General features: G+C 45.7%; 1 protein-coding gene across 1 annotated transcript in view; it reads right to left on the bottom strand.

The window, feature by feature from the left end:
- LOC139376857 (protein kinase C epsilon type-like) overlaps positions 1-26720 on the bottom strand; it is a 155233-nt gene that overhangs the window by 59939 nt on the left and 68574 nt on the right. The window contains exons 3-7 of the mRNA XM_071119821.1: positions 11199-11367; positions 8521-8555; positions 8261-8355; positions 8039-8168; positions 2239-2381 (exon numbers count right to left, since the gene is read on the bottom strand). Coding sequence (XP_070975922.1) covers positions 2239-2381; positions 8039-8168; positions 8261-8355; positions 8521-8555; positions 11199-11367 — 572 coding nt within the window. The remainder of the gene's footprint in view (positions 1-2238; positions 2382-8038; positions 8169-8260; positions 8356-8520; positions 8556-11198; positions 11368-26720) is intronic.

Raw genomic sequence — 26720 nt, 5'->3', positions numbered from 1 at the left:
GGCGCACACAATCCAAATTAGTGACCAGAAAACACTTGTTTAATTTTCCCCGGTTTTACCTGGCAAAAACAGATTAGTTTACCTACGTTAATATTTTCCATATAAAGTAACGTTTAGCAACCCGCTATGGATGCATCTTTTCCACAATAGGCTAACTGGTGATTTCATTGACCATTTTCATATTTCAGATAGGCCTAGTTTGTGTGTGTTATAACTATATAACTCCGTGGTGGTACTGCATATGTCTAAAGATAGCTGTAACATCGTACTACCTGCAATACTCATGGGATGAAGATGTAACATTCTGGCGAATTAACTAGGATATTTGTGAGGAAAAAAAAAAGGCTACAGACAAATCATGCTTTCCATCTGATACTGCAACACCCCAGCCATATGATCCTGTAACCCCCGCTGCATACAGGTAGGGTAGGCCGTATGACCCTGTAACCCCCGCTGCATACCGGTAGGATAGGCCGTATGATCCTGTAACCCCCGCTGCATACTGGTAGGGTAGGCCGTATGACCCTGTAACCCCCGCTGCATACCGGTAGGGTAGGCCGTATGATCCTGTTACCCCCGCTGCATACTGGTAGGGTAGGCCGTATGACCCTGTAACCCCCGCTGCATACCGGTAGGGTAGGCCGTATGATCCTGTTACCCCCGCTGCATACCGGTAGGGTAGGCCGTATGATCCTGTAACCCCCGCTGCATACCGGTAGGGTAGGCCGTATGATCCTGTAACCCCCGCTGCATACCGGTAGGGTAGGCCATATAGTCCTGTAATCCCCGCTGCATACCGTTAGGGTAGGCCGTATGATCCTGTAACCCCTGCTGCATACCGGTAGGATAGGCCGTATGATCCTGTAACCCCCGCTGCATACCGGTAGGGTAGACCGTATGATCCTGTAACCCCCGCTGCATACTGGTAGGATAGGCCGTATGATCCTGTAACCCCCGCTGCATACCGGTAGGATAGGCCGTATGATCCTGTAACCCCCGCTGCATACCGGTAGGGTAGGCCGTATGATCCTACCTCCAGAACTGTTTTGTAGTGTATTATTTTTTCAAAACCCATTAAGGTCCTCATCTTAAAGGTACCTAAAGTACAGAGTATCCAAATCATGAGACATTTGTAAAAGCCTTTTTTAAGGGGGTGCAATAGCAGATACAGTTCGGCCATAAGACTCTATCACTTCTGAATTAGACATGTTCAGATCTTAAGAAGACTGTAGCTATTTGAATACAGAAATGATAGAATAACACTATTTTACCAAGATAGAGTCAGAATACATCATCAAATACATTAAGAAATGCATTATGATCTTTAGATAAATTACTGTCATCACTGAACAGCGATGTGACATCATTTACTTTTTTTGTTGTTGCTTGCATGCCATTATTGCTGGCTAGACTGGCCTAGCCCATACTTAGAGGGAGATGGCAAAGATGTGTTCTGATTGGTCCGTCTATATTTGCTCAGGCTTGTGATTGGATTGCAGATAGACCCTTATAGCACCAATTTCAAATGGATTTATGCAGATAGAACTTTCTAGTAATTTTTTTTTCACAGAAAATTGACTTTAAAAATAATATAACTTTACAAACATATGAAGAACCATCTAAAGATCTATTACATGTGACTAACTCATTTCTGACTAAAATGTCAGATAGAACCTTATAGTCCCTAGGTCTCGATTTGTAGTTGAACAAGTCATTGCATGTATAGATTTGTTTTACTTGACTTGGAAAAACTGGTGACTCGACTCCACTTGACTTGCTCTTAGAATGCACAACTTGGTATTGACTCAAGACTCGACCCGTTTGACTTGGGACTCAACGACCTGGACTTGACTCGAGACTCGACCCGTTCGACTTGGTACTCGACTTGAGACTTGGACCTTATGACTCAAATAATATTGACATGGTCCCACCTCTGATGTATTGTGACTGCTGCAAAATGAATTGCCTCATTGAGGACATAAACATTTTCTGAATCTGAATTCTCATAAATTATTGCCCTGATCACCCCCTGCCCCTACCCATACCCCTGCTCCTCACCCATACCCCTACCCTTTGCCCCTGCCCCATACCCCTGCTCCTTGCCCATACCCCTTTCTCTCGCACCTGCCCCATGCCCCTTACCCCTCTCCCCTGCCCCATGCCCCTGGCAGTGCCCCCTAACCCTGGCAGTGCCCCCTGACCCTGGAAGTGTCCCTTGCTCATGGCGGTTTCTCTGACCTTTTTCCTCCTCTGGGCACTGCTGGAGATCTTGTCTGGTGTGACCCCCAGGTCAGACAGAACCTTGGCAATGCCCCTCGCGTCCACCCCACAGTTAGGGGCCACGTTACTTTCACAGCGTCTGTGTACATTCACCTTGCAGACTGAGAGAGAGACCATGGTTACATCACATGCACAATCACCTTACAGACAGAGACAGACCATAGTTACACCACATGTACATTCACCTTACAGACAGAGACAGACAATGGTTACACCACATGTACATTCACCTTGCAGACTGAGACAGACAATGGTTACACCACATGTACATTCACCTTGCAGACTGAGAGAGAGACCATGGTTACACCACATGTACATTCACCTTACAGACAGAGACAGACCATAGTTACACCACATGTACATTCACCTTACAAACAGAGAGAATCCTTGCTATTGGAGTGCATCACAATCTTCTTGACAAGTAACACATGTTGTGAGAATGTACTATGTTAGATTAGAATTCTTTATTGTCTGATCTTCACAGATATTTACTTTACGTACAACAAAATGCACTGTGAAATGTGAAAGACATGGCAAAGACCAGACATAACATCAAACATACACATTCATGAAAAAACAAAACAAGAATGACAGTTTAAGGACTCTTACCCCTTCCTTCCACATTACATAGCTGTCCCTCCTATATTCAATCTTTTTTTATTATAATTTTCTGTTGTTGTTGGTGGGGGGTAGATCAGCTTTCATATTGCAGATAGATTGTAGCTTCCATCAATGTAATTGTCTGCATCATTTCCAATCCCCCATATATTTTTTAAGTCATATATATATATATATATATATATATATATATATATATATATATATATATATATATATATATATATATACAGTGCCTTGAGAAAGTATTCGGCCCCCTTGAACTTTGCGACCTTTTGCCACATTTCAGGCTTCAAACATAAAGATATAAAACTGTATTTTTTTGTGAAGAATCAACAACAAGTGGGACACAATCATGAAGTGGAACGACATTTATTGGATATTTCAAACTTTTTTAACAAATCAAAAACTGAAACATTGGGCGTGCAAAATTATTCAGCCCCTTTACTTTCAGTGCAGCAAACTCTCTCCAGAAGTTCAGTGAGGATCTCTGAATGATCCAATGTTGACCTAAATGACTAATGATGATAAATACAATCCACCTGTGTGTAATCAAGTCTCCGTATAAATGCACCTGCACTGTGATAGTCTCAGAGGCCCGTTAAAAGCGCAGAGAGCATCATGAAGAACAAGGAACACACCAGGCAGGTCCGAGATACTGTTGTGAAGAAGTTTAAAGCCGGATTTGGATGCAAAAAGATTTCCCAAGCTTTAAACATCCCAAGGAGCACTGTGCAAGCGATAATATTGAAATGGAAGGAGTATCAGACCACTGCAAATCTACCAAGACCTGGCCGTCCCTCTAAACTTTCAGCTCATACAAGGAGAAGACTGATCAGAGATGCAGCCAAGAGGCCCATGATCACTCTGGATGAACTGCAGAGATCTACAGCTGAGGTGGGAGACTCTGTCCATAGGACAACAATCAGTCGTATATTGCACAAATCTGGCCTTTATGGAAGAGTGGCAAGAAGAAAGCCATTTCTTAAAGATATCCATAAAAAGTGTTGTTTAAAGTTTGCCACAAGCCACCTGGGAGACACACTAAACATGTGGAAGAAGGTGCTCTGGTCAGATGAAACCAAAATTGAACTTTTTGGCAACAATGCAAAACGTTATGTTTGGCGTAAAAGCAACACAGCTCATCACCCTGAACACACCATCCCCACTGTCAAACATGGTGGTGGCAGCATCATGGTTTGGGCCTGCTTTTCTTCAGCAGGGACAGGGAAGATAGTTAAAATTTATGGGAAGATGGATGGAGCCAAATACAGGACCATTCTGGAAGAAAACCTGATGGAGTCTGCAAAAGACCTGAGACTGGGACGGAGATTTGTCTTCCAACAAGACAATGATCCAAAACATAAAGCAAAATCTACAATGGAATGGTTCAAAAATAAACATATCCAGGTGTTAGAATGGCCAAGTCAAAGTCCAGACCTGAATCCAATCCAGAATCTGTGGAAAGAACTGAAAACTGCTGTTCACAAATGCTCTCCATCCAACCTCACTGAGCTCGAGCTGTTTTGCAAGGAGGAATGGGAAAAAATTTCAGTCTCTCGATGTGCAAAACTGATAGAGACATACCCCAAGCAACTTACAGCTGTAATCGCAGCAAAAGGTGGCGCTACAAAGTATTAACTTAAGGGGGCTGAATAATTTTGCACGCCCAATTTGTCAGTTTTTGATTTGTTAAAAAAGTTTGAAATATCCAATAAATGTCGTTCCACTTCATGATTGTGTCCCACTTGTTGTTGATTCTTCACAAAAAAATACAGTTTTATATCTTTATGTTTGAAGCCTGAAATGTGGCAAAAGGTCGCAAAGTTCAAGGGGGCCGAATACTTTCGCAAGGCACTGTATATATCTATATACAGTGGGGCAAAAAAAGTATTTAGTCAGCCACCAATTGTGCAAGTTCTCCCACTTAAAAAGATGAGAGAGGCCTGTAATTTTCATCATAGGTACACTTCAACTATGACAGACAAAATGAGAAAAAAGAATCCAGAAAATCACATTGTAGGATTTTTAATGAATTTATTTGCAAATTATGGTGGAAAATAAGTATTTGGAGACCTACAAACAAGAGAGATTTCTGGCTCTCACAGACCTGTAACTTCTTTAAGCGGCTCCTCTGTCCTCCACTTGTTACCTATATTAATGGCACCTGTTTGAACTTGTTATCAGTATAAAAGACACCTGTCCACAACCTCAAACAGTCACACTCCAAACTCCACTATGGCCAAGACCAAAGAGCTGTCAAAGGACACCAGAAACAAAATTGTAGACCTGCACCAGGCTGGGAAGACTGAATCTGCAATAGGTAGGCAGCTTGGTTTGAAGAAATCAACTGTGGGAGCAATTATTAGGAAATGGAAGACATACAAAACCACTGATAATCTCCCTCGATCTGGGGCTCCATGCAAGATCTCACCCCGTGGGGTCAAAATGATCACAAGAACGGTGAGCAAAAATCCCAGAACCACATGGGGGACGTAATGAATGACCTGCAGAGAGCTGGGACCAAAGTAACAAAGCCTACCATCAGTAACACACTACGCCGCCAGGGACTCAAATCCTGCAGTGTCAGACGTGTCCCCCTGCTTAAGCCCGTACATGTCCAGGCCCGTCTGAAGTTTGCTAGAGAGCATTTGGATGATCCAGAAGAAGATTGGGAGAATGTCATATGGTCAGATGAAACCAAAATATAACTTTTTGGTAAAAACCCAACTCGTCGTGTTTGGAGGACAAAGAATGCTGAGTTGCATCCAAAGAACACCACTAAGGGACCAGGATGACTGATCCGTGTAAAGGAAAGAATGAATGGGCAATGTATCGTGAGATTTTGAGTGAAAACCTCCTTCCATCAGCAAGGGCATTGAAGACGAAATGTGGCTGGGTCTTTCAGCATGACAATGATCCCAAACACACCGCCCGGGCAACGAAGGAGTGGCTTCGTAAGAAGCATTTCAAGGTCCTGGAGTCAACCCCAGATCTCAACCCCATAGAAAATATTTGGAGGGAGTTGAAAGTCCGTGTTGCCCAGCAACAGCCCCAAAACATCACTGCTCTAGAGGAGATCTGCATGGAGGAATGGGCCAAAATACCAGCAACAGTGTGTGAAAACCTTGTGAAGACTTACAGAAAACGTTTGACCTCTGTCATTGCCAACAAAGGGTATATAACAAAGTATTGAGATAAACTTTTGTTATTGACCAAATACTTATTTTCCACCATAATTTGCAAATAAATTCATTAAAAATCCTACAATGTGATTTTCTGGATTTTTTCCCTCATTTTGTCTGTCATAGTTGAAGTGTACCTATGATGAAAATTACAGGCCTCTCTCATATTTTTAAGTGGGAGAACTTACACAATTGGTGGCTGACTAAATAATTTTTTGCCCCGCTGTATATACATAAAGTGCATTCGGAAAATATTCAGACCCCTTGACTTTTTCCACATTTTGTTATTTTACAGCCTTATTCTAAAATAGAAATGAGCATGAGATGTTTCTTCAACTTGATTGGAGTCCACTTGTGGTAAATTCAGTTGATTGGACATGATTTGGAAATGCACATATCTGTCTATATAACGTCCCACAGTTGACAGTGCATGTCCGAGCAAACACCAAGCCATGAGGTTGAAGGAATTGTCCATAGAGCTCCGAGACAGGATTGTGTTGAGGCACAGACCTGGAAAAGGGTACCAAAACATTTCTACAGCATTGAAGGTCCCCAAGAACACAGTGGCCTCCATCATTCTTAAATGGAAGAAGTTTGGAACCACCAAGACTCTGCTCTGCCAAACTGAGCAATCGGGGGAGACGGGCCTTGGTCAGGGAGGTGACCAAGAACCCGATGGTCACTCTGAAAGAGCTCTAGAATTCCTCTGTGGAGATGGGAGAACCTTACAGAAGGGCAACCATCTCTGCAGCACTCCACCAATCAGGCCTTTATGGTAGAGTGGCCAGACGGAAGCCACTCCTCAGTAAAAGGTACATGACAGCCCGCTTGGAGGAAACCTAGGCACCTAAAAGACTCTCAGACCATGAGAAACAAGATTCTCAGGGCTGATGAAACCAAGATTGAAGTCATTGGCCTCACGTCTGGAGGAAACCTAGCACCAACCCTATGGTGAAGCATGGTGGTGGCAGCATCATGCTGTGGGGATATTTCTTTGCGGCAGGGACTGGGAAACTAGTCAGGATCGAGTGAAAGATGAACGGAGCAAAGTACAGAGAGATCCTTGTTGAAAACCTGCTCCAGAGCACTCAGGACCTCAGACTTGGGCGAATGTTCACCTTCCAATAGGATAACGACCCAAAGCACACAGCCAAGACAACGCAGGAGAGGCTTCGGGACAAGTCTCTGAATGTCCTTGAGTAGCTCAGCCAGAGCCCGGACTTGAACCCGAACAAACTTGATCTCAAACCCGATCTCTGGATACCTGAAAATAGCTGTGCAGCGATGCTTACCATCCATCCTGACAGAGCTTGAGAGGATCTGCAGAGGAAAATGGGAGAAACTCCTCAAATACAGGTGTGCCAAGCCTGTAGCGTCATACCCAAGAAGACTCGAGGCTGTAATCGCTGCCAAAGGTGCTTCAACAAAGTACAGAGTATTGGGTCTGAGTACTTATGTAAATGTGATATTTCCATTTTTTTTTTTTATATATATACATTTGCAAAAAATTTAAAACCTGTTTTACCTTTGTCATTATGTGGTATTGTGTGTAGACTGATGAGGTAAAAAAAAAATGAATTCATTATAGAGTAAGGCTGTAACATAACACAATGTGGGAAAAGTCAAGGGGTCTGAATACTTTCCGAATGAACCGTATATATAAATATACATACATATACACATGCATATCCTATACTCAATCTTACACATCCCCTTAATGTCCAAGGTCCCTGAGCGTTGCACATAATGTTATTGCACACCGCTATAGTTTCAATGTCCGTGATTAGTAGTGAGTTGTAGTGCATTTGTTTATATATGTCAGTGTGTGTGTGTGTGTGTGTGTGTGTGTGTGTGTGTGTGTGTGTGTGTGTGTGTGTGTGTGTGTGTGTGTGTGTGTGTGTGTGTGTGTGTGTTTGTGCGTATGCCTGTGTGTGTGTGCTTGTGTGCTGGCATACCTTTGCATTGCAGCCCTTGTCTGAGCAGTCCCCACAATAGTGATCCACAGTGGTCACAGAAGGTTAGGACTTTGAAGTTGTGAATACCAAACTTATGAGGCATATTAACACTGAACCGCTGGGATCCAACCTGCAGGGGGAGACAAAGAACACTGATAATAACACAGTCACACCCCTAGATTGATTCACCTCATAATAACTAATATGTGGAGAGATGCCTACCTCCTCTGGTGTTGTGTCCTCCTTGTCTTTCTTCATCCCAGCACACTTTGTGATGATGAGCTCGTGGCAGCGCTTATGGACTACACACGTGCACACTAGGAGACACCAGACAACTCAGTCATTCACTTCCATTTCAACACGTTAGTTGACTTATCCCCAAAGGCCCTATTACGTACAGAGTGATAGGAATACATATTGGTGTGCAGATAGATGTCACACAGAGAAAGTGCCAGTAAGGAGAGAGAAAGTAGCTATATCACCTTGACACTGGTAGCCCTGTTTCCCGATCACACCCCTGTTGAGATAGATACATAGTCTCACTGACATTTCACTCAATGCAACATAGAGTCAGATTCAAAATGGAACATTATTATATTAGATCAGTGGAATTGTAAGGTGTTGCTTAGAATGAAGTGCATATGTTTGGATCCAAAATAAATATTTCCTGACCCAATTTAAAACGTTTCAAACTCCTTGCTATATTTGAAGACCCTCACAGCTTTGTCACATTCACATAATTTTTTTTCATGTTTCTGATTGAAGGCACAATCTGTAATTTCAACAGCCTGACTGTGCTTCAAGTAAACTGTAATTAAAGCTATTTTTCCCTTTTCCTGTTGAAAAACAATATCCCACGTATAAATACAGTAATGTGGACAACACTTGAAGGTAAAAAAATATGTTTTGAGCAGAATATAGTTTTTTAGACAGAAGTGCAAACTTCATGTAGTCGGCCATTCAGGGAGTTGGTCAATGGTGCCCTCTGATGTCATCGGCCTCCCCCCTTGCTTGGGGGAACAATGGAGAAACAATAGAGTACCACAATATGAGTCATAATAACCATTAAACCTAGCGGTCAAACAAGGAACTGGTTCCAATCGTTTGTCCACCATTCATTTTTCCCATAAGGGATTTTAGAAACACTTAAAATAATGGCTGTATTTCGTGTAGGCATTTGATAACTATGTACAACTTTAACCATGTACTACTTCAATCAATATATTCACCTGTATTTACACCCCCAAAATGAAATGGTAATTAGTTGCTAATGTGGCTATCATAAAGAACTACAAATGCCATGATGATTTGGACGAGACTGCCGAATCGAGGCAAAGGTAAGTATCTCTGGATTAACTGTCTAAAGCTAGGTACATTTAGTATTAAATAAATTGACTACATTTATTTTACATTGACAATTCTGTAAACTGTCTTGGGCACCCTTTAAATTGACACAATACCTGTTAGCAAAGGTGTCAGCTAGAGACGACGTGCAGGAGATTGCAGGGATTTGTAGTCTTGCATGATGTCTACGTTGATGCTAATTAGCATTTTCGAATCTGAGAGTAAATAGAGCCGAACATATTGATAAAAGTCACCTTGTCCGAGAGAGATTTACATGGTTATCAAAACATCATGCCAGGGTAAGACTACACAAAACACAGCCCTTATTTTAAGTGTTTCTAAAATAAAATGAATGGTGGAAAAACGATTGGAACCATTTCCATGTTTGACCATTAGATTTGATGGGTATTATGACACCTCCAATGTGGGGCTCTATAGAGAACAAAAGAGGAAAGGCCCACCCCCCCACTAGTGCCATGTCATGGGGATACCTGGACCACCAATTGAGATGTGCCTTTTGTTAAGTAAATCAGGTGATAAATGCAGACTGGAGTGTGACTTTAATTGAAATTGAACCATTGAACAGCAGGAAGTCTTACAGACTGTGCCTCTCAGTCTAATTTAATAAGTTCATCAGGTACATTGCTAGGTGCTACATGTCAGGTTCCCGAGCCAGAGCAGTGTGTTCTGCCACCTTTAGCAGAGCTGTCACTGTGGCAATGTGGCCATATTTTATGGCTGAGTCGGGGTGTGAGAGGGGGAGGAGGGGGTGGAGGGAAGATGGAGAGGCTGGGCCTGAAATAGCCACAGCTGTGTGCTAACACTCTTTATCACCTCTGTCAGGGAGCCACGTCACACCATTACCCCCCTGTTACACTTATGGCCAATTTCCACCTGAGACTTACCTCAGTGTTTTACCAAAAAGGCTCCGACTTTTTTGTTTCCACCTCCATGGACCATCTCCAGTGTCTCACTGGGCAATGGCCTCAGCTGACCTGCTCTGACTTGGGGCCAAGGCCCTGGAAACTGGGTCTTTTTAGCTGGCATTTACAGAAAAATGGCTAACTGTGAACATGGGTTAACAACTTCCACGGCAAACACCTTCTCACAAAGCAACTGTCTTGATGATGCAGAGGTTGTTGATTCTGCTCTTCACACGTCTTTTGTGTCACACTCCTGATGGAAACACAGTTCGCCAAAAATAAGACTAGAGCTTTTACATGAACATACACACTGACGACACACTGGTGTGGAGTAAGTCTCAGGTGGAAATGGGAGCGCATGAAAATGTGACAGTATCCTGCAGTCAGTTAGGGACCTTTTCACAGCGACACTCTGTGTTTCAAAGTTCATCAGAGAACTGGAGGCACTTGTCAGTGAGAGAAAGACTATTGTGCACTGCCATCAAGACTCCTGTTGTATCAATGAGATACTGTTTAAAGTAACATCAACCTGTAGGCAGGCACTGTTCCCAGTTCAGATCAGACTCTTCTCACAGCTTTAAGACACTCGGACTCCGTGTGCACTACAGTGATTTGTTAGGTCATAAGCCCTGGGAAGCAGGAATTGTCAGCTTGTACTACAGATGCGTGCTTGGTGCATGTAGCTTGGTGCATGTAGCTTGCTGCCATCGGGGAACAGAGAACCAGCTGGACTCTCCAGGATAAAGCTTCCACTGTCACACTGTAATGGCTAGCCTAGGGGCTTTTCCCACTGTCTCCATGGCAACACTGACAGACAAGAGCGCCGACCGTCCATGACCATGCATATAAAGTCTCTATAAGCTGACGTAGGTAGGTGTGTGTGTGTCTCTCACCATATAAAGTCTCTGCAGTGGGAGCAGTAGGTAGGCTGTCGTAGGTATGTGGCCATGAACTTGTGTCCGTTGACCTGATGGACCCTCCTTCGTACGGCACCCTGCCTCTTCCTAGGCCGCATGCGCTCCCGAAACACACGCTCCTCTGCATTCTCACTGGAGCCTGGAGCTGGAGAAACACATTATTAGCAAAACCAAGGAATCATAAGATTGTAACATGGGAAACACATGACTTCCTCTTTAATGTATCAACTGGTACACAACAGAATGCCACAAGAAGGAGGCTGATGAATTATTTCACATTGGTGAAGAGTCTACCAGTAGTATGCTTCTCCACTGTGCTACTCCAACCACCCTAGCTGGGAGGGAATGGAACAGTCTAGTGCTACTCCAACCCCCATACAGCTGGGAGGGAATGGAACAGTCTAGTGCTACTCCAACCCCCATACAGCTGGGAGGGAATGGAACAGTCTAGTGATACTCCAAACACCCTAGCTGGGAGGGAATGGAACAGTCTAGTGCTACTCCAACCCCCATACAGCTGGGAGGGAATGGAACAGTCTAGTGCTACTCCAACCACCCTAGCTGGGAGGGAATGGAACAGTCTAGTGCTACTCCAACCCCCATACATCTGGGAGGGAATGGAACAGTCTAGTGCTACTCCAAACACCCTAGCTGGGAGGGAATGGAACAGTCTAGTGCTACTCCAAACACCCTAGCTGGGAGGGAATGGAACCGTCTAGTGCTACTCAAAACACCCTAGCTGGGAGGGAATGGAACAGTCTAGTGCTACTCAAAACACCCTAGCTGGGAGGGAATGGAACAGTCTAGTGCTACTCCAAACACCCTAGCTGGGAGGGAATGGAACAGTCTAGTGCTACTCCAACCCCCATACAGCTGGGAGGGAATGGAACAGTCTAGTGCTACTCCAACCCCCATACAGCTGGGAGGGAATGGAACAGTCTAGTGCTACTCCAAACACCCTAGCTGGGAGGGAATGGAACAGTCTAGTGCTACTCCAACCCCCATACATCTGGGAGGGAATGGAACAGTCTAGTGCTACTCCAAACACCCTAGCTGGGAGGGAATGGAACAGTCTAGTGCTACTCCAACCCCCATACAGCTGGGAGGGAATGGAACAGTCTAGTGCTACTCCAAACACCCTAGCTGGGAGGGAATGGAACAGTCTAGTGCTACTCCAACCCCCATACAGCTGGGAGGGAATGGAACAGTCTAGTGCTACTCCAACCCCCATACAGCTGGGAGGGAATGGAACAGTCTAGTGCTACTCCAAACACCCTAGCTGGGAGGGAATGGAACAGTCTAGTGCTACTCCAACCCCCATACAGCTGGGAGGGAATGGAACAGTCTAGTGCTACTCCAACCCCCATACAGCTGGGAGGGAATGGAACAGTCTAGTGCTACTCCAAACACCCTAGCTGGGAGGGAATGGAACAGTCTAGTGCTACTCCAACCCCCATACAGCTGGGAGGGAATGGAACAGTCTAGTGCTACTCCAAACACCCTAGCTGGGAGGGAATGGAACAGTCTAGTGCTACTCCAACCACCCTAGCTGGGAGGGAATGGAACAGTCTAGTGCTACTCCAACCCCCATACAGCTGGGAGGGAATGGAACAGTCTAGTGCTACTCCAACCCCCATACAGCTGGGAGGGAATGGAACAGTCTAGTGCTACTCCAACCACCCTAGCTGGGAGGGAATGGAACAGTCTAGTGCTACTCCAACCCCCCATACAGCTGGGAGGGAATGGAACAGTCTAGTGCTACTCCAACCCCCATACAGCTGGGAGGGAATGGAACAGTCTAGTGCTACTCCAACCACCCTAGCTGGGAGGGAATGGAACAGTCTAGTGCTACTCCAACCCCCATACAGCTGGGAGGGAATGGAACAGTCTAGTGCTACTCCAACCCCCATACAGCTGGGAGGGAATGGAACAGTCTAGTGCTACTCCAACCACCCTAGCTGGGAGGGAATGGAACAGTCTAGTGCTACTCCAACCCCCATACAGCTGGGAGGGAATGGAACAGTCTAGTGCTACTCCAACCACCCTAGCTGGGAGGGAATGGAACAGTCTAGTGCTACTCCAACCCCCATACAGCTGGGAGGGAATGGAACAGTCTAGTGCTACTCCAAACACCCTAGCTGGGAGGGAATGGAACAGTCTAGTGCTACTCCAAACACCCTAGCTGGGAGGGAATGGAACCGTCTAGTGCTACTCCAACCACCCTAGCCGGGAGGGAATGGAACAGTCTAGTGCTACTCAAAACACCCTAGCTGGGAGGGAATGGAACAGTCTAGTGCTACTCCAAACACCCTAGCTGGGAGGGAATGTCCAGTGCTTAAGCAACAAGGCCCGAAGGGGTGTGGTATATGGCCAATATACCACGTTCTTAGGCACGAAACCTAAGAGTGTGCCTGGACACAGCCCTTAGCCGTGGTACACTACATGACCAAAAGTGGGTGGATACCTGCTTGTCGAACATCTCATTACAAAATCATGGGCTTGAATATGGAGTTGTTTCCCCCTTTGCTGCTATAACAGCCTCCAGTCTTCTGGGAAGGCTTTCCACTAGATGTTGGAACATTGTTGAGGGGACTTGCTTCCATTTAGCCACAAGAGCAGGTCGGGCACTGATGTTGGACGACTAGGCCTGGCTCGCAGTCAGCGATTCAATTCATCCCAAAGGTGTTTGATGGGGTTGAGGTCAGGGCTCTGTGCAGGCCAGTCAAGTTCTTACACACCGATCTTGAAAATAACATATTTGTATGAACCTCGCTTTGTACACAGGGGCATTGTCATGCTGAAACAGGAAAGGGCATTCCCCAAACTGTTGCCACAAAGTTGGAAGCACAAAATTGTCTACAATGTCATCATATGCTATAGAGTTAAGATTTCCCTTCAATGGATCTAAGGGGCCAGAACCATGAAAAACAGCCCCAGACCATTATTCCTCATCCACCAAACTTTACAGTTGTCACTATGCATTGGTGCAGGTAGCGTTCTCCTGGCATCCGTTAAACTAAGATTCATATATCAGACTGCCAGATGGTGAAGCGTGATTCATCACTCCAGTGAGATTTACACCACTCCAGCCGACACTTGGCATTGTGCATGGTTATCTTAGGCTTGTGTTCGGCTGCTCGGCCATGGAAACCCAATTCATGAAGCTCCCGACAAAAAGTTATTGTGGTGACGTTGCTTCCAGAGGCAGTTTTGCAACTATTTTTACATGCTACGTGCTTCAGCAGTCAGTGGTCCCGTTCTATGAGCTTGTGTGGCCTAATACTTCGTGGCTGAGCAGTTGTTGCTCATGGACGTTTCCACTTCACAATAACAGCACTTACAGTTGACCGGGGCAGCTCGAGCAGGGAAGACATTTTACGAACTGACTTGTTGGTAAGGTGGCACTATGACGGTGCCACGTTGAAAGTCACTGAGCTCTTCAGTAAGGCTATTCTACTGCCAATGTTTGTCTATGGAGTTTGCATGGCTGTGTGCTCGATTTTATACACCTGTCATCAATAGTGTGGCTGAAATAGCCAAATCCACTAATTTGAAGGGGTGTCCACATACTTTTGTACATATAGTGCCTTTGGAAAGTATTCAGACAATTTGACTTTTTCCACATTTTGTTACGCTACAGCCTTATTCTAAAATGTATTTAAAAAAACATTTTATCTACACACTATACCGCAATCTACCGCATAATGACGAAGTAAAAACCGTTTTTTAGACATTTTTGCAAATGTATTAAATATAACAGAAATACCTTATTTACATACGTATTCAGACTCTTCGCTATGAGACTCAGGTGCATCCTGTTTCCATTGATCCTCCTTGAGATGTTTCTACAACTTGATTGGAGTCCACCTATGGTAAATTCAATTGATTGGACATGATTTGGAAAAGCACACACCTGTCTATATAAGGTCCCACAGTTGACAGTGCATGTCAGAGCAAAAACCAAGCTATGAGGTCGAAGGAATTGTCCGTAGAGCTCCGAGACAGGATTATGTCGAGGCACAGATCTGGGGAAGGGTACCAAAACATTTCTGCAGCATTGAAGGTCCCCAAGAACACAGTGGCCTCCATCATTCTTAAATGGAAGAAGTGTGGAACCACCAAGACTCTTCCTACAGCTAGCCGCACGACCAAACTGAGCAATCGGGAGTAAGGGCCCTGGTCAGGGAGGTGACCAAGAACCTGATGTTCACTCTGACAGAGCACTAGAGTTCCTCTGTGGAGATGGGAGAAGCCTGAAGCTTTTTTTTCTCTTTTTTTCTCCTACCAGGCCTTTATGGTAGAGTGGCCAGACGGAAGCCACTCCTCAGTAAAAGGCACATGACAGCCTGCTTGGAGTTTGCCAAAAAGGCACCTAAAGACTCTCAGACCATGAGAAACAAGATTCTCTGGTCTGATGAAACCAAGATCCAACACTTTGACCTGAATGCCAAGCGTCACCTCTGGAGGAAACCTGGCACCATCCTTACGATGAAACATGGTGGTGGCAGCATCATACTGTGAGGATGTTTTTCATCCCGAAGGTTCACCTTCCAACAGGACAATTACCCTAAGCACACAGCCAAGACAAGACAGGATTGGCTTCAGGACAAGTCTCTGAATGTCCTTGAGTGGCCCAGCCAAAGCCCGGACTTGAACCTGATCAAACATCTCTGGAGAGACCTAAAAATAGCTGTGCAGCGATGCTCCCCATCCAACCTGACAGAACTTGAGAGGATCTGCAGAGAAGAATGGGAGAAACTCCCCAAATATAGGTGCGGCAAGCTTGTAAGGTCATACCAAAGAAGACTCAAGGCTGTGGATCTGAATACTTATGTGAATGTGATATTTCAGTTTTCTATATTTTATAAATTAGGAAACATTTTAAAAAATCCTGTTTTTGCTTTGTCATTATGGGGTATTATGTGCAGACTGGTGAGGGAAAAATGATTTCATCAATTTTAGAATAAGGCTGTAACCTAACAAAATGTGGAAAAAGTCAAGGGGTCTGAATACTTTCCGAATGCACTTTAAAGTGTATATTGGCCATATATCATAACCCCCCGAGGTGCTTTATTGCTATTAAAAATTGGTTTCCAAAGTAATTAGAGCAATAAAATAACAGTTTTGTCATACCCATGATATATCACAGCTGTCAGCCAATCAGCATTCAGGGATCGACGCACCCAGTTTATAATTACACATGACTACCTCTAGATGGTGGTACTTCCGCAGAGGTGAATACACAGATAACAACTCAACAACCTCAACGCTATGCAGACGCTGGAGAGATGATTAACAGGCTTGTCTCACACACACACGCACACACACACACACACACACAGACATACACACAGACACACACACACACACACACACACACACACACACACACACACACACACACACAGAAAACTAAGAAGAATGCAGGATATGACATGCTGGTGATTGAGCTCTCTCCCAGTGTCCCAGTGTGAGTGTGTATGTAGTGTACTGTAGCTGCTGAGGTCTGGATCAATGGATTGACGGGGTCGGCTGTGATACAGAGCAACCATATTGGAGACCTGTCAGCCCTACTCACCAGGGCAGAAGACAAGGTCACTCAGAGAGCTGCACATCTCTCTCTCTCTCTCTCTCTTACACAGCTTCACACATTTACTGTATGCACACAGCACACACGCGCACATGCACACTCACACAAACACACGCGCGCACGCACACAGCACACACGCGCGCACGCACACATGTACGCACGTGCGCGCGCACACACACACACACACACACACACACACACACACACACACACACACACACCCTGTTGTGGATTGCTTAGGTTTAGATTACACTCTGCCACTTTGTTAATTATACTGTCAGCCCAGGGGGGCTGATATATATATATATATATATATACACAGAAGAAAACAGAACTTGTTATGAACTTGTTATGTCACTGGTATGTTACTGGTAGGTGACAGCCCCCTGCCACATGGTCTGGTAGGTGACAACCCCCTGCCACATGGTCTTGTAGGTGACAGCCCCCTGCCACATGGTCTGGTAGGTGACAGCCCCCTGCCACATGGTCTGGTAGGTGACAACCCCCTGCCACATGGTCAGGTAGGTGACAACCCCCTGCCACATGGTCAGGTAGGTGACAGCCCCCTGCCACATGGTCTTGTAGGTGACAGCCCCCTGCCACATGGTCAGGTAGGTGACAGCCCCCTGCCACATGGTCTGGTAGGTGACAACCCCCTGCCACATGGTCAGGTAGGTGACAACCCCCTGCCACGTGGTCAGGTAGGTGACAGCCCCCTGCCACATGGTCTGGTAGGTGACAGCCCCTTGCCACATGGTCTGGTAGGTGACAACCCCCTGCCACATGGTCAGGTAGGTGACAACCCCCTGCCACGTGGTCAGGTAGGTGACAGCCCCCTGCCACATGGTCTGGTAGGTGACAACCCCCTGCCACATGGTCTGGTAGGTGACAACCCCCTGCCACATGGTCTGGTAGGTGATAGCCCCCTGCCACATGGTCTGGTAGGTGACAACCCTCTGCCACATGGTCTGGTAGGTGACAGCCCCCTGCCACATGGTCTGGTAGGTGACAACCCCCTGCCACATGGTCTGGTAGGTGACAGCCCCCTGACACATGGTCTGGTAGGTGACAACCCCCTGCCACATGGTCTGGTAGGTAACAACCCCCTGCCACATGGTCTGGTAGGTAACAACCCCCTGCCACATGGTCTGGTAGGTGACAACCCCCTGCCACATGGTCTGGTAGGTGACAACCTCCTGCCACACAGTTATTTTGGTTGGTGGTTCACTCTGACCCAGAATAAACACTGAGTGAAAGCAGTGGGATCTAGGTCGATGCGAGGGATTCACTGTCAGAAAGACACAACCCTAAGGTGTTGGCACAGTGCTGGTTGTATTAGTGCTGAGTAAGACCCCAGGACTGCATGCCCCTCTTAACACAATACACTGACGGGCACATTTTGGTTTCTGGGGTCAACTGAGGCTGTGTGTAATTTTACCTGTAACTGGGAGCAACAGCTGCGCCACAATGAAGTCATGTCCATTGTTGAAAAAAATCTCCCTCCGCGCTCTCTCTCCCCTCAGTGTGCCAGGGTGTTGTATCATATATGACCACTGTGTGGAGCTGCAAGATCAGGCCTTGTATCCATGTCTGTCTGTCTGTCTGTCTGTCTGTCTGTCTGTCTGTCTAACCCTAACCTAATTTGATTTTGTCAAACTTGACCCCTAAAGCTAATCAATCACACACTCCTCTCCTCACTTAACTCTATACAGCACAGAGAGAGAGAGAGACAAAGAGTGAGAGACATAGAGAGAGAGAGAGAGAGAGAGAGAGAGAGAGAGAGAGAGAGAGAGAGAGAGAGAGAGACAGAGATAGAGACAGAGAGGGAGAGAAAGAGAGAGAGAGAGAGAGAGAGAGAGAGAGAGAGACAGAGATACAGACAGAGACAGAGAGAGAGAGAGAGAGAGAGAGAGAGAGAGAGAGAGAGAGAGAGAGAGAGAGAGAGAGACCGTGCACACTGCCCACAAAATTAGGTGGAAACTGAGCTGTACTTCCGAACCTCCTGCCAAATGTATGACCATATTAGAAACACATATTTCCCTCAGATTACACAGACCCACAAAGAATTTGAAAACAAATCCAATTTTGATAAACTCCCTTATCTATTGGGTGAAATACCACAGTGTGCCATCACAGCAGCAATATGTGTGACCTGTTGCCACAAGAAAAGGGCAACCAGTGAAGAACAAAACTATATTTATATTTATTTATTTTCCCTTTTGTACTTTAACTATTTGCACTTTAACTGTCATTATAACATTGTATAGAAACATAATATGACATTTGAAATGTCTTTATTTAAAAAAAACTTTTGTTAGTGTAATGTTAACTGTTCATTTTGTATTGTTTATTTCACTTTTGTTTATGGTATTATCTATTTCACTTGCTTTGCCAATGTAAACATGTTTCCCATGCCAATAAAGCCCCTTAAATTGAAATGGAATTGAAATTGAATTGAGATACAACCAACCTCTAGCAGAGAAGTAGAGGAGAAAAGGAAAGAAAGTGAAAGTAGGGGAGAGAACAGAAAACAGAGCAGCTATACACCACCGTTCAAAGCTTTGGGGTCACTTAGAAATGTCCTTGTTTTTGAAAGAAAAGCATTTTTTGTCCATTATTGATCAGAAATACAGTGTAGACATTGCTCATTTTGTAAATTACTATTGTAGCTGCAAACGGCAGATTTTTAATGGAATATCTACACAGGCGTACAAAGGCCCATTATCAGCAACCATCACTCCTGTGTTCAAATGGCACGTTGTGTTAGCCAATCCAAGTTTATCATTTTAAAAGGCTAGTTAAGCAACCCTTTTGCAATTATGTTAGCACAGCTGAAAACTGTTGTCGTCATTAAAGAAGCAATAAAACTGTCCTTCTTTAGACTAGTTGAGTATCTGGAGGATCAGCATTTGTGGGTTCGATTACAGGGTAAAAATAGAAACAAATAACTTTCTTCTGAAACTCGTCAGTCTATTCTTGTTCTGAGAAATGAAGGCTATTCCATGTGAGAAATTGCCAAGAAACTGAAAATCTTATTAGCTAACACAGCTAACACAGCGTGCCACTGGCTAACACAACGTGCCATTGGAAAACAGGAGTGATGGTTGCTGATAATGGGCCTCTGTATGGATATGTAGATATTCCATAATAAATAAGCTGTTTCCAGCTACAATAGTCATTTACAACAATAACAATGTCTACACTGTATTTCTGATCAATTTGATGTTATTTTAATGGACAAAAAAGTCATATTTATTTCAAAAACAAGGACATTTCTTAGTGACCCCAAACTTTTGAACGGTAGAGTACGTTTAAACACGCACACACACAGGGACACGCACACACACAGGGACACGCACACACACAGGGACGTGCACACACACAGGGACGTGCACACACACAGGGACGTGCACACACACAGGGACGTGCACACACACAGGGACACGCACACACACAGGGACGCGCACACACACAGGGACGTGCACACACACAGGGATGTGCACACACACAGGGACGCGCACACACACACGGGGACGTGCACACACACGGGGACGTGCACTCACACAGGGACGTGCACACACACACGGGGACGTGCACACACACGGGGACGTGCACACACACAGGGACGTGCACACACACAGGGACGTGCACACACACAGGCACACACACACACACAGGGACGTGCACACACACAGGGACGTGCACACACACAGGGACGTGCACACACACAGGAACGTGCACACACACAGGGACGTGCACACACACAGGGACGTGCACACACACGGGGACGTGCACACACACAGGGACGTGCACACACACAGGGACGTGCACACACACAGGGACGTGCACACACACAGGGACGTGCACACACACAGGGACACACACACACACACAGGGACGTGCACACACACAGGGACGTGCACACACACAGGGACGTGCACACACACAGGAACGTGCACACACACAGGGACACGCACACACACAGGGACACGCACACACACAGGGACACGCACACACACATGCACACACACAGGGACACGCACACACACAGGGACACGCACACACACAGGGACGTGCACACACACAGGGACGTGCACACACACAGGGACACGCACACACACAGGGACACGCACACACACAGGGACACGCACACACACATGCACACACACAGGGACGTGCACACACACAGGGACACGCACACACACAGGGACACGCACACACACAGGGACGTGCACACACACAGGGACGTGCACACACACAGGGACACGCACACACACAGGGACGTGCACACACACAGGGACACGCACACACACAGGGACACGCACACACACAGGGACACGCACACACACAGGGACGTGCACACACACAGGGACACGCACACACACAGGGACGTGCACACACACAGGGACGTGCACACACACAGGGACGTGCACACACACAGGGACGCGCACACACACAGGGACGTGCACACACACAGGGACGTGCACACACACAGGGACGTGCACACACACAGTGACACGCACACACACAGGGACACGCACACACACAGGGACACGCACACACACAGGGACGTGCACACACACAGGGACGTGCACACACACAGGGACGTGCACACACACAGGGACGTGCACACACACAGGGACGCGCACACACACAGGGACGTGCACACTCACAGGGACGTGCACACACACAGGGACACGCACACACACAGGGACGTGCACACACACAGGGACGTGCACACACACAGGGACGCGCACACACACAGGGACGCTTACACACACAGGCACGCACACATGCACACACAGGCACGCACACACAGGCACGCACACATAGGCACACACACAGACACACACACACACAGAAAAATCAATGGAGTTCATCTCAAGAGCATGGAAAATCTGTTCTTGGAGAGAGTGGTGCAGGCAGGAGTGAGAATTGCCACCGACCTGACACACCCACTGAGAGTACCAGCTCCTACCATCAGGCCGTCCATATAGAGACCTTCTGTACAAAACCGCCAGAGCCCAGAAATCATTTGTCCGCACTAGTATAAGTCAATTTGAATTTACAAACTGAACTGTATCAACTTGTTACCTGCTGTAGTTATTGCTCGTGGTTTATGTATTTATGTACTTATGTGGTGATGCTGTGCTGTGGTTTGTTGAGATACAAGACAAATTTACTGAAAAAAACACAATAGAATGATAATAATAAGATTTTTAATGGAATAGAATGACAATAATAATATTATTATTGTTATTCATGTACACTACATGACCAACAGTATGTAGACATCTGCTCGTCAAACATCTCTTTCCAAAATTATGGGTATTAATATGGAGTTGGTCCACCCTGCTGCTATAACAGCCTCCACTCTTCTGGGAAGGCTTTCCACTAGATGTTGGAACATTGTTGCAGGGACTTGCTTCCATTCATCCACAAGAGCATTAGTGAGGTCGGGCACTGATGTTGGGTGATTAGGCCTGGCTCACAGTCGGCGTTCCAATTCATCCCAAAGGTGTTCGGTGGGTTTGAGGTCAGGGCTCTGTGCAGGCCAGTCAAGTTCTTACGCACCAATCTCAACAATTTCTGTATGGACCTCGCTTTGTGCACGGGGGCATTATCATACTAAAACAAGAAAGGGCCTTCCCAAAACTATTGTCACAAAGTTGGAAGCACAAAATCATCTACAATGTCATTGTATGCTGTAGAGTTAAGATTTCCCTTCACTGGAACTAAGGGGCCTAGCACGAACCATGAAAAACAGCCCCAGACCATTATTCCTCCTCCACCAAACTTTACAGTTGGCACTATGCATTGGTGCAGGTAGCGTTCTTCTGGCATCCGTCAAACTAAGATTCATCCATCAGACTGCCAGATGGTGAAGCATAATTCATCACTCCAGAGAACGCATTTCCATTACTTCGGCGATGTCATTTCCAAAACACTCTACTCAACAAATTGGATGCAGTCTATCACAGTGCCATCCATTTTGTCACCAAAGCCCCATATTACTACCCACCACTGCGACCTGTATGATCTCGTTGGCTGGCCGTCGCTTCATACTCGTCGCCAAACCCACTGGCTCCAGGTCATTTACAAGTCTCTGCTAGGTAAAGCCCCGCCTTATCTCAGCTCACTGGTCACCACAGCAGCACCCACCCGTAGCACGCGCTCCAGCAGGTATATCTCACTGGTCACCACCAAAGCCAATTCTTCCTTTGGTCGCCTCTCCTTCCAGTTCTCTGCTGCCAATCTCTGGAACGAACTGCAAAAATCTCTGAAGCTGGAGACTCTTACCTCCCTCACTAGCTTAAAGCACCAGTTGTCAGAGCAGCTCACATTTCACTGCACCTGTACATAGCTCATCTGTAAATAGCCAAACTACCTCATCCCCATACTGTATTTATTTATATATTTATCTTGCTCCTTTGCACCCCAGTATCTCAACTTGCACATTCATCTTCTGCACATCCTACCATTCCAGTGTTTAATTGCTATATTGTAATTACTTTACCACTATGGCCTATTTATTGCCTTTACCTCTCTTATCCTACCTCATTTGCACATGCTGTATATAGATCTTTCTACTGTATTATTGATTGTAAGTTTGTTTATTCCATGTGTAACTCTGTGTTGTTGTATGTGTCGAACTGCTTTGCTTTATCTTGGCCAGGTCGCAGTTGCAAATGAGAACTTGTTCTCAACTAGGCTACCTGGTTAAATAAAGGTGAAATAAAATCAAATTAAAATAAATTGCTCCAGAGTCCAATGGCAGCAAGTTTTACACCACTCCAGCCAACGCTTGGCATTGCACATGGTGATCTTAGGCTTGTGTGCGGCTGCTCAGCCATGGAAACCCATTTCACGAAGCTCTCGACGAACAGTTCTTGTGCTGACATTGCTTTGCTGATTTGTAAGCGTTACGTGCTTCAGCAGTCCAGTTCTGGGAGCTTGTGTGGCCTACCACTTCAAAGCTGAGCCATTGTTGTTCCTAGACATTTCCACTTTACAATAATAGCGCTTGACCGGGGCAGCTCTAGCAGGGCAGAAATATGACCAACTGACTTGTTGGAAAGGTGGCATCCTATGATGTGCCATGTTGAAAGTCACTGAGGCCATTAAAGCCATTCTACTGCCAATGTTTCCCTATGGAGATTACATGGCTGTGTGCTCAATGTTATACACTTGTCAGCAACGGGTGTGGCTGACACTAATTTGAAGGATCCACATACGTTTGTATATATACTGTAAGTGTTCAACACCATTCCCCTCTACAGTGTCTCTTGCTAGGCGCTTCCTCACTCTGCAGGCATGATGTTTCAACTCCAGAGATGAAAAAACCAACCCTCAGACATACTGCGCCACACGCCACTGCTCTCATTCTCACCCCCACGGTGTGAATGTCTGCGCCTGTGTCAGCATGTGTGTGAGCATGAGCATGTGCGCACATGCCGGTGTGTAGTGTGGGTGTGTGTGCCTGTGTGTGTGTGTGTGTGTGTGTGTGTGTGTGTGTGTGTGTGTGTGTGTGTGTGTGTGTGTGTGTGTGTGTGTTACCGAGCGTGTGTATGTGTGTGTATGGGTGTCGAATTCACCGTGGGTGTGTTTCAGGCTGTGTGTGTGAGTGTGTTTGTCACCGAGCATGTGTGTGTGTGTTTGCGCCTGTGTATGTGTTTGTGTATTTGTCTGTTTGTGGACAGAGGCTGTGGAGTGGATTACTTAATGGATGACTTTGTGGAAGAGGTGGGGGGGCTGATTGGTGTCACACTTTTGGTCCAGCCCCTCCCCATCCCCATCCCCATCCTCAGCCCCATCCCCAGCCCCATTCCCATCCCCAGCCCCATGCCCATCCCCAGCCTTTGGTCATTAATATGGTTGAATCCGGAAACTATAATTTCGAAAACAATACGTTTATTATTTCAGTGAAATATGGAACCGTTCGGTATTTTATCTAACGGGTGGCATCCCTAAGTCTAAATATTCTTGTTACATTGTACAACCTTCAATGTTATGTCATAATTGCATACAATTCTGGCAAATTAGTTCGCAATGAGCCAGGCAGCCAAACTGTTGCATATACCCTGACTCTGCGTGCAATGAACACAAGACAAGTGACACAATTTTCCCTGGTTAATATTGCCAAGCTAAATATGCCTAGCTAAATATGCAGGTTTAAAAATATATACTTTTGTGTATTGATTTTAAGAAAGGCATTAGTGTTTATGGGTAGGTACAGTCGTCCAACGATTGTGCTTTTTTCGCATATGCGCTTTTGTTAAATCATCCCCCAGCGTTGCATCGATTATATGCAATGCAGGACACGCTAGATAAACGAGTAATATCATCAACCATGTGTAGTTATAACTAGTGATTATGATTGATTGTTTTTATAAGATAAGTTTAATGCTAGTTAGCAACTTACCTTGGCTTCTACTGCATTCGCGTAACAGGCAGTCTCCTTGTGGAGTGCAACGAGAGAGAGGCAGGTGGTTATAGCGTTGGACTAGTTAACTGTAAGGTTGCAAGATTGGATCCCCCGAGCTGACAAGGTGAAAATCTGTAATTCTGCCCCTGAACAAGGCAGTTAACTCACCGTTCCTAGGCCGTCATTGAAAATAATAATGTGTTCTTAACTGACTTGCCCAGTTAAAAAGTGAAATAAAGGTTTTAAAAAATTAGGTATGGATTACATCAGACCTTATCCAGAGGAGTGGATGACTTAGTGGGTAGGGATGGATAACATCAGACCTTATCCAGAGGAGCGGATGACTTAGTGGGAAGGGATGGATTACATCAGACCTTATCCAGAGGAGTGGATGACTTAGTGGGTAGGGATGGATTACATCAGACCTTATCCAGAGGAGTGGATGACTCAGTGGGTAGGGATGGATAACATCAGAACTTATCCAGAGGAGTGGATGACTCAGTGGGTAGGGATGGATAACATCAGAACTTATCCAGAGGAGCGGATGACTTAGTGGGTAGGGATGGATGAAATCAGACCTTATCCAGAGGAGTGGATGACTTAGTGGGTAGGGATGGATTACATCAGACCTTATCCAGAGGAGTGGATGACTCAGTAGGTAGGGATGTATTACATCAGACCTTATCCAGAGGAGTGGATGACTTAGTGTGTAGGGATGGATTACATCAGACCTTATCCAGAGGAGTGGATGACTCAGTAGGTAGGGATGGATTACATCAGACCTTATCCAGAGGAGTGGATGACTCAGTAGGTAGGGATGGATTACATCAGACCTTATCCAGAGGAGTGGATGACTTAGTGGGTAGGGATGGATTACATCAGACCTTATCCAGAGGAGTGGATGACTTAGTGGGTAGGGATGGATTACATCAGACCTTATCCAGAGGAGTGGATGACTTAGTGGGTAGGGATGGATGAAATCAGACCTTATCCAGAGGAGTGGATGACTTAGTGGGTAGGGATGGATGAAATCAGACCTTATCCAGAGGAGTGGATGACTCAGTAGGTAGGGATGGATTACATCAGACCTTATCCAGAGGAGTGGATGACTCAGTAGGTAGGGATGGATTACATCAGACCTTATCCAGAGGAGTGGATGACTTAGTGGGTAGGGATGGATTACATCAGACCTTATCCAGAGGAGTGGATGACTCAGTAGGTAGGGATGGATTACATCAGACCTTATCCAGAGGAGTGGATGACTTAGTGTGTAGGGATGGATTACATCAGACCTTATCCAGAGGAGTGGATGATTCAGTAGGTAGGGATGGATTACATTAGACCTTATCCAGAGGAGTGGATGACTTAGTGGGTAGGGATGGATTACATCAGACCTTATCCAGAGGAGTGGATGACTCAGTAGGTAGGGATGGATTACATCAGACCTTATCCAGAGGAGTGGATGACTTAGTGGGTAGGGATG

The sequence above is a fragment of the Oncorhynchus clarkii genome, chromosome 20 (genome assembly GCF_045791955.1).
Source record: "Oncorhynchus clarkii lewisi isolate Uvic-CL-2024 chromosome 20, UVic_Ocla_1.0, whole genome shotgun sequence".
NCBI classification, from domain to species: Eukaryota; Metazoa; Chordata; class Actinopteri; order Salmoniformes; family Salmonidae; genus Oncorhynchus; species Oncorhynchus clarkii.
The sequence above is the reverse complement of the archived record's forward strand: the minus strand, read 5'-3'. Positions and strand labels throughout refer to the sequence as shown.